The following is a 9,605-nucleotide window of genomic DNA, read 5'->3' as shown; positions in this document are numbered from 1 at the left end:
CCCCCCCCCCCCCCCCAGTCAGTCCACCTCAATGGAAAGGACTGAGAAGATTGAGCCTTTGCCTACTACTGACATATGCTTTATTTTTGCATATTAGAGGGCACAATGCAAATGCAAACTGACTTTAGAATTATAAGGCACTTTCTTAAAGAACTGGTGGCTATTAAGCATACAACCACCAATTATAACCACAAATGAGTGTTTTAATGCTTATTAAATTGCAGTCAGACATGTTTTAACTTCTCTTCATGTCTTGTAATGTTGGTTTTCCTGTCTGAACCACGGTGGTTGATCTGTGCAACTAAACGTCAACGAGTTTTTTTGCTGTAATGCAACTTAGCTTCAATGTGGTCACCACTGAATTGTTGAAAAGACCTTTGCCCTCAGTCCCTGCTACTTGTCAGTTCAGTTCAGCTCAGAATGAAGCGAGCTGAAAGGCCTCTCGCTTTTTTGTCTGGCAGTGATGTCACAAAGGAAAAGCACAATAGATTGACCTAGTTCATCTCAAAGTTCACATTCTTGTTCTGTGCAGGTTGTTAGCTTTTATAGACACAACACTGGTCATGGAAATGCTCTAGAAATGCAAGTCTTCTGTGGTTTGTCTCTCTTGAGGCTTAGGTAGGACTTCAAAACATGTTGAATCTCATGTTTAGATTTTATCAGCACAAGAAGAAATTCGGTAGCAGGAGCGGAGGCTCATGAGTTTGCAACTCAATTTTCCACACAGTCATTATAATTAAAAGAGGAAGTGTTATATATGATTGTGTGAGGTTTGTTTTTAATGGCTGTAGAGTGGGAAATAACATAGTAAGGGCGAGAAAATGTTATGAATTTGAGCAAAAATTCCTTTATGTGCACAGTTTAAAACTGGCAACGCTCCTCCTTTGAATAAATGGACTTCACCAGCTTCCTTTCAGTGGTGCTTGGAGAGAAAAGGGACATTCTTTGACTGCTGTGAGGTCCACATAGCTGGAACAATGGCAGAGGGAGAGAGGGCCAGAAAGGGCGGGGGCATAGACGCACCCTTCTCAAACATAGCATGGAGGAACTGGGTACTCTCAGTGGTAGTCAGTAGCCTGCTCTGTTATAACCCCATTTAGCCATCATCTTTATACATGCACTGTTAACATGTTTGGACAAAGACACAATTTCTATTTTTTTTGTTTCCCATTTCAGTGAAGTACAGCATAAACATATTCTGTAAAAAATTACCATAATTTTTGAAGACACAATCTAAGTGGACATTTCATGTGATTTGAAAAAATACTGTAAAATACTGTTAAATGTGCAATTTGTGGAAGTGAAAAAGAACAAGTTATCTTATCATTTACAGTGGAAAAAATGTCAAGTGACATTCCCAGAATTTTCTGTTTAGCAGCTCAGATTTTATGGTTTTTCTTTGAAATAATTGTATTTCTTCTTAGTTTTTTCTCTTTCTTATCAGCTATGTACATTTGGGATTTTCCATTTTAACATTTTAATATTTTGTTATATATTTGTCTTATTTTCATTGCTTGTATTTTTTCCATTTTTGGTTTTTGCTTGTAAAACACAATGAACTGCATTGGATATGTTTGAAAAAAAGTATGATTGATTAATAGTTTGCATCCAAGTAGTTTGCTCATCTGTATTTTAAGAACATGTTGTTGGGGCCTGGTAGTATCCGGTGACCAGTGTGGGTGGAAAAACTATGAAACCAAATGAATAACCACAAGGCAAGAAGATGCCAACTGTTGTGGTGTCGGTTGTTTTCGTTATAAGGTTTTAGTTTGTTTTGATTTCTTTTCTTTTTTTTTCATTTTGAAAAGGAATCCCCTGTCAAAACTGGGCATAGTGTCCAATATGTCTAAATTGCATATTAACATTTCCTTTAGAAATAGGGAACTTCCTTTAAACCCAAGAATATGTGTTGCTACAGTGTTAGAATAGGAAATCAAGTTATCAATATCTTGTCTGTTCCTTCCTCTTACCACCTCATGTTAGTAAAAGACACATCCTTATCTGTAAAACAAAAACCTTCCTTTCCATCTCTCACTATGCTTGTGATAAAGAAGCAGCCATCTAGTAAAACATATATTCCTGGGCCCTTATGAATGAGAACACATACATGCAACGGTAAATATACATTCTGATGCATGCTAGGCTGCAACTGCCATCTCTTATCCATGAGAACAGACTTTATTTTGCAACAAAGGGACTAAGATGATAATGCAAATGCACATATTCAGTGCAGCACACAGATATGATGCCATCTTTGTCACAAACTTTGTTTTGTTTTATGTAGCAATACACTTCTCACGCTCAAGACAAAGAGCATGTCTCAGATCTACTATAAAATTAATCATAATACACTGTCAGTCCCAATGTGTTAAAACACCCAGCCAGTGACAGTGGATGAGTCAGACATTGAATGGCATGTTTTCTAACGTGAGTCAGCACGGGTCATTGAAGCACACAACAGATCCCCAAGTCACTTCTGCAAATTTGAGTGTTAAAAGCTGATGTTTTTTTCTCACTTTGGTGACAGATATGCAGACACCAGAAAACTGTGATATTTTCTTACACACATGCAGCTTTTCACTTCACGCGATGTTAGTTGATAGACTGGAGCCCTGTGGATTGCTTTTGGATTATTGGGATGTTTTTATCCGCTGTTTGGACTCTCGTTCTGATGGCACCCATTCACTGCAGAGGATTAATTTGTGAGCAAGTGACATAATGCTAAATTTCTCCCGATCTGTTCCGATGAAGAAACAAACTCATCTTGAAGTACATTTTCAGCGAATTTTCATTTTTGGTGAAACTATTTCTTTAATCAGTGCAGTACGGCAATTTCACAAATAAGTTTATGCCTGTGGGTAACACAGGGTCAAGTGCTTCAACACTTTAATTAGTTCTTACCTATATAGCGCAGATCTGCCGTTTCGCTTTTCTGCGTGTTGACCTTTACATCTGTCAGAGATATGAGCCAAACTAGTTGAAATGAAACTGTAGGAGAATATAGCACACTGTTAAGATCAGACACCACTGTGGCTTTCCTGCATTTACCGACTTCGAGCACAAACATGCGTCAACCTGTTGTGGCAAGCATTATGCAAACACAACACCTGCAGCTACTCGATTTGGTCTGAAGATGAAACTACTTAATGTGCTTTACCACTGCTGCTACTATAATGAGATGAGTTCTTGAACTACAAAACTACTATGAAATTGAGCAATGTGTGCATAACATGAAGTGTAAGAGAGATAGGTGAGATAAAAGAGATACTAACATAAAATAACTGCTGTGTTGTTAAAACAATGTAGAGCAATGTAACTGTGTATACAGAGCAATGACAATATCTAAACAGCAAATGTGCACATACATACTTCCTTTCACCAGACTGAGTTGACAAAATACAAACATTTTGACAAAATCTGCAACACATCTGTTAAACTGCTTATTGCATACAGTGTCAGGAATATGTGTGAGACATTTCTGAAAGTGTTTTAACACAAAGGTAGCCTGGGTGCTGTTGCATGGCTCTACTAAGGCATGTCATTGTGTATATTTTTAAATTTCTCTTTAACTGAGTTCTCTCTTGCTTTTAAGGCATCATCTATGAGCTACAATGGAGCAGAATCTAAAGTCTGTAAGAATGTGGATAATTACCTGCCTTTTGTTCATTTTGGGTCAAGGTAAGGTTCATCAGGGTATTACTGATGAAGCGAAATGTACTAGCTGCCCATTGTTATTAGTATCTTGTTTAATGAATCTATTTTTATAATGAAAATGCATACCTGACAACTGCAAAAACGTGATAGTTTGGATAGTTTGTTAAAAATATCTTTAGAATTCTTAAATCAACAAAGTTTAAATAAAGTGCTTTTGCTTTCGCCTAGAAACACACAGCGTCTCCCTGACATGGCTGCTTCAACACTAACTGCGGTTACTGAAACCACGCCTTCTTTCTTTGCGTGCACATTTGGGCCGCATTATGCAAATATTTCCACATAGTGAGGTAGATATGTGGGGGCGTGTTAGAATGAGCCGTTTTAGGGGGGCGTGGCAAAGTCTTAACTTTGATAAAGAACATCTCTTTGGTTTTGAGACTTTAGTCTTTGCAACTTCAGGGATCTTATCTATGCACAATCAGCTTGTAACACTCCAAAGAGAAAGGAAAACTTGAAATCGCATCAAATGACCCCTTTAACATGTATTTATTTAGTTATTTATTTTTACTATACTTTGTTCAGCAATGGAGAATGACAGAGACTTTAAGATGTGTGGAACATGGCGCCATGGCAACGCATCCCAAAATCTGAAATATGATTTGAAAACAGGCTGTAAGGAAATTGAGATTTCAGCCAATGAGAGTACACTCTCAATTCAGGGCAGCATCACAGCCAAGTGCACACGATCTTCATCCATTCCTCTAAAATCAAACCCTCTTCAAAATCAAAGTCATTTCTGTGTGTTCTGGGAGCCGCTGCTGGACCTGCTGATAGTGCAGGTGAATGGAAAGAATCACACTCTGTGTGAATCACATGGCCTTCAAGGAACCTGCTGCACTGACCTCTCACAAGGGAACCTCAAAACTGCTGCTCTATATGGTATTGTGAATGGCAGCACCCACGGTGATATCATCAGATATGGTGTCATGGAAGTATATATATTTCGAGGAGATTCAATCAACTGCAGTAAGAAACTTCAATATGTAAAATTTGTTGTCTTAAAATTTGTAGAATTTTTGACCTACTACAGATCAAAAAGTTACACTGACTGAGCTCACTTGTGAGTTTAACATTTCTGAGCATGTAAGTAGTTTTAGTTTCGATATATTTCTTCTGTTTCCCCACTTACAGAGGAGAAATTCTGTGATGAGGCAAGTCAGAAGCACAGTGGAGCAAACATGTGAGTCAATCATCATTTTATTTTAGTTTGGTAGTTTCACTATTACTTTGGTAGAGTCTTGTGAACTGATGTGGTCTATCATGCAGATAGCAAAAGGTGATGTGCATGCCTATAAGAGTACAGTCAGGACAAGCTTAAGTATGAGTGAAAAGCAGAGGTTGAGCCGCAAACAGGAAACTGAACCCATGACTACAAAGGCTTACTAACTTATGCTCACTTTTTATGCATGGACTGCCAAGTGTATTGTTGGATTTTTAATACATTACACATCTTCAACATTTTATTTATTGTATATACCCCCCATTTATTGTGCATGTTCATTTGATATGTTAAGACATCTTAATAATTTTATGCATAAGCTACTTAATGCAGAAATGGGTGGGTAGTATATTGTGTGGTTACAAAAGAAGTGTTTACTGTGGTTTTTATTATAACCATAATGGATACACACCCTCCAAAATACTATAAATAAGCATTTTTTCTTCGAATCAAAAAGGTAGTGGTATTGTGGCATTGGCGCAATTTGTGTTTTTACTGTAGTTTATATGAATCTGACGTGTAATCTTACATGACATATGCATTTGCACATTCATTTCTGAAGTAGAAAGAAGTCTTCAGGATTTTAAGTTTTGTATTTGTCACATACACAGTTATATATATAGAATACAACTTGCAGTGAAATGTAAAACCTGGTCAGCTAGTCAGACAGTGCATTAAATATATAAATATTAGAAAGTATTCCTTATACATTTAAAAAATATTTGATCTTGTGTGAAAGTGTAAGAATAACTTTTTATAAGAACTTTTGAACTTTTATGCATGTGATCATGTCTAAATGCATGTGTTTGTGTGTTTGCAGGATAGAGGAAGCAGTGATGAAATCCAATAAAATAGGTCGTGTGGATCTACCTTGTGCTCAGAGCAGAATCATTGAGATGGAAGAGGGTTTCACAGGACTCAATTTCACTCTGCCAGTAAATAACATTGACCTTTTAGAAGCACAAAGTTCAAATAACCTTTGAGTCACAGGAAGCTCTCTTTCTAGCATATGAATACATATATATGTTGTATTCCAGGCTCCTCGAATTGTAGCACCAAACATGATACCCTCCGTTTATCTTCCCTCCTGTCTGAAATCCCAATCAAGGAGCACATCCAAAGTGGTGTGTACTTACTACCAAAACAAGACCTTGTTCCAGGTATGACAATATTTGTCAAGCAGAGATAAATCATGTGGATTATTTAGCTTACATTAGCCAACCAACATATATAGCAATGTACAGTATGACATAACAGTATATGTGTTGTGTAGAGGGGATCGTCTGATGCAGATCTTCTGGGTGGTATAGTTGGACTCTCTGTGGAGAACGAGATCATCAAAAACCTCCCAGAACCTGTCAGAATCAGCTTTCATCACTCTGCTCTCCCAGTACGTCTTTTTGAGCATGTTTTGTTTTTTTCATATTTGTTGTGATTTTAAAAGGCTATTTATAAGCTTAACACCAAGTATAGCTGACATCATTTCTTACTGAGTAGACTAAATATATGCCATTTCCTTAACACTGAAAACCACATGACAAGGCTGGTGAGGTGAAGCCGGATAAAAATCAAACTGCTGATGTTGTTTTTGGAATTTAAATCGCAAGGGCCTCATTTACTCATACAGAATAGCAATGATAAATCTCTGTACTGTATGTGCTGAGCCACTCTCTTTGAACCGATTATAGATGCATTTTTCCTAACCTCTTCTATTTAATTTCACAGCCTAACCATTCTAGAAGTTGTGTTTCATGGGACGCAAGACGAGGTGCGCTCAAGTCTTCATGTTCATAGACACATCAATACAGTGTTAGACATCAAGCAAATGTTTCGATGCTAGCTGAAGCACAATTACTGACTGTTCTGTTAATGTGTCTCTGCAGATAATGAAGTGACCTGGAGATATGACGGCTGTGAGACTGTTAAAATCCACGACACAGAGACAGAATGTTGCTGTAATCATCTCACATACTTTGCTATTCTTGTGGTGAGTAGCAGCTTTACCAAGAAAATGACATTAAATAAGTTTAGCCATTGCTGGGAATATTTATCACTGAGAGACAGTCTTTATGAATAAAAGGTATTTCTGTCATCCTTGGGAATATGCATAGCCAATGGAACGGAGTTGTTAAAGTCCCCCTGTAGTCAAAAATTGTATCCTTTAAAACTCATCTTTGATCATAGAAATGACATTTAAAAAAAAAAACTCTTAAATAAAAAAATAATTTTCTCATGCCTATATGCGGATCTATGAATATGCAAATTAGCCCCGCCTCCACTCAGTCGCACATGAGCCAGCATGAGCCAGTCCTCAAAATTCCTTGAAGTCTCAAATGCAGCCAAGTTTGTGATTCCAAATTGTGCCCGCGATCATACGGTGTGACGTGCGGATGTCAATGCGGGAGAGGGCTACTTTTATGGAATTTAAATCGCAAGGGCCTCATTTACTCATACAGAATAGCAATGATAAATCTCTGTACTGTATGTGCTGAGCCACTCTCTTTGAACCGATTATAGATGCATTTTTCCTAACCTCTTCTATTTAATTTCACAGCCTAACCATTCTAGAAGTTGTGTTTCATGGGACGCAAGACGAGGTGCGCTCAAGTCTTCATGTTCATAGACACATCAATACAGTGTTAGACATCAAGCAAATGTTTCGATGCTAGCTGAAGCACAATTACTGACTGTTCTGTTAATGTGTCTCTGCAGATAATGAAGTGACCTGGAGATATGACGGCTGTGAGACTGTTAAAATCCACGACACAGAGACAGAATGTTTCTGTAATCATCTCACATACTTTGCTATTCTTGTGGTGAGTAGCAGCTTTACCAAGAAAATGACATTAAATAAGTTTAGCCATTGCTGGGAATATTTATCACTGAGAGACAGTCTTTATGAATAAAAGGTATTTCTGTCATCCTTGGGAATATGCATAGCCAATGGAACGGAGTTGTTAAAGTCCCCCTGTAGTCAAAAATTGTATCCTTTAAAACTCATCTTTGATCATAGAAATGACATTTAAAAAAAAAAACTCTTGTGAAAATAATTTTCTCATGCCTATACGCGGATCTATGAATATGCAAATTAGCCCCGCCTCCACTTAGTCGCACATGAGCCAGCATGAGCCAGTCCTCAAAATTCCTTGAAGTCTCAAATGCAGCCAAGTTTGTGATTCCAAATTGTGCCCGCGATCATACGGTGTGACGTGCGGATGTCAATGCGGGAGAGGGCTACTTTTACACTGCTGCCGCGGGTTATTATTCAAGTTAGCGGTTCTAAATGCAAATAAATAAGCACTAACAGCACATGACATCGTGAAAATAGGGGGAAATATTAACAGTTGGCGAAACATCTACAGAAAAAATATAACTGTTACCGGATTAACCTGGCTGCCTTCTCACTAGACCCTCTGCTTTGCAGCACAGTTAATGATATGCTAAGGATAGGATCTCTTGACGCGATTGGTTATTGAGTTTTGTGACGTAGCAAAACAAAGGCTGTTTCAAACCGTATTTCTGTGACTGCCTTTGGGAAACTACAGTTTTAAGGAGAAAATACTCAGCAATGGTGTTGATAAATAGATTGGCACATGGTTTGTCTAAAAGCATATTAAAAAGAACACATAAACAAATAAACAACATAAAAAAACTTGATTTTCACCACAGGGGGACTTTAAGAAATCCCACCATAGAAATATAATGATACCAGAGATGGTCTTATTATTGGGAGATACCAAGCAAGTTTCATGACTTTATCATTGGAGAAAGCGCAAAGGCCAACTTGGATCATGTGTGCCTTAATAACAATCACATCACATCACAGCCTTTATAGAATTTCTGTATTCTGAGTTGCGCGACAGTCAGTCACTGTTTGCGGAGACCATGGAAATGAATGAGAAGTGCTGTTAACTGAATGCTACCTGTTGCAAAATAGTCAGTGGCTGCTTTTAGAAAACAGCATTTGGTGTATACTCCAAAATTAGAGCAATACAAAATCAATGTTTAATGGTAAACATGTTGAAGATTAGCCAATAGGTTGTCGATTCATTAACCGATAAGCTGTTTTCCTACAAAAGCAGGTTGCTTAGTGAAACCTCTCCAACTTTGACATCCATTAAAAAAGTGCCATCTGGTCCCTTTTGCAGAGTTATGCTCTTTTTTGCTAACCATTGAGGCTTTCCTTAAAGGTCCCATATTGTCAAAACAGTAATTTCCTGGCTTTTTTCATGATAACTGAGGTCTAGGTGCTATGTAACTACCATATAAGTTTCAAAACAGTCAGTCCACAGTAAAATTCACACAGCCTGCCGAAAGTAGCTGTGATTTTTCACGAACCGTTGTGACTTCCGTAAAAAGTTGACGTCAGAACTACACAATCACTGCCTTCAGTCACCACCCCCAGCACCACCCACCATCCCACTCTCCTTTTGCCAAACCCCCAGACAACATTGCGGAAACATGTCGAAAAGTTTAACTTTAACCACAAAACCAGATCGGCCGACCAGTAACGTTACACTCTCACTCACAGGATGGACGATCTGACAGGTTTGTTACTATGAGGTGGATCACATCTAACTTTATAGTAAAGACAAACTCACCGTGTCTATCTAGTCATGATGAAGATGTATATACATTTCAATTTCAGCAGGCAACTATTTTTACAGCTACA

At 37.9% G+C, this 9,605-nt stretch overlaps 1 protein-coding gene across 1 annotated transcript in view; it reads left to right on the top strand.

Moving 5' to 3' along the window:
• LOC107585957 (G-protein coupled receptor 56-like) overlaps window positions 1–9,605 on the top strand; it is a 14,541-nt gene that overhangs the window by 1,388 nt on the left and 3,548 nt on the right. Inside the window, exons 2-9 of the mRNA XM_016273149.1 lie at window positions 3,593–3,678; window positions 4,237–4,680; window positions 4,846–4,894; window positions 5,754–5,868; window positions 5,971–6,093; window positions 6,207–6,323; window positions 6,659–6,701; window positions 6,817–6,920. Coding sequence (XP_016128635.1) covers window positions 3,612–3,678; window positions 4,237–4,680; window positions 4,846–4,894; window positions 5,754–5,868; window positions 5,971–6,093; window positions 6,207–6,323; window positions 6,659–6,701; window positions 6,817–6,920 — 1,062 coding nt within the window. The 5' untranslated portion in view covers window positions 3,593–3,611. The remainder of the gene's footprint in view (window positions 1–3,592; window positions 3,679–4,236; window positions 4,681–4,845; window positions 4,895–5,753; window positions 5,869–5,970; window positions 6,094–6,206; window positions 6,324–6,658; window positions 6,702–6,816; window positions 6,921–9,605) is intronic.

This window comes from Sinocyclocheilus grahami, unplaced genomic scaffold, assembly GCF_001515645.1.
Source record: "Sinocyclocheilus grahami isolate Dianchi unplaced genomic scaffold, SAMN03320097.WGS_v1.1 scaffold76.1, whole genome shotgun sequence".
NCBI classification, from domain to species: domain Eukaryota; kingdom Metazoa; phylum Chordata; class Actinopteri; order Cypriniformes; family Cyprinidae; genus Sinocyclocheilus; species Sinocyclocheilus grahami.
This window is presented reverse-complemented; position numbering and strand designations above follow the sequence as displayed.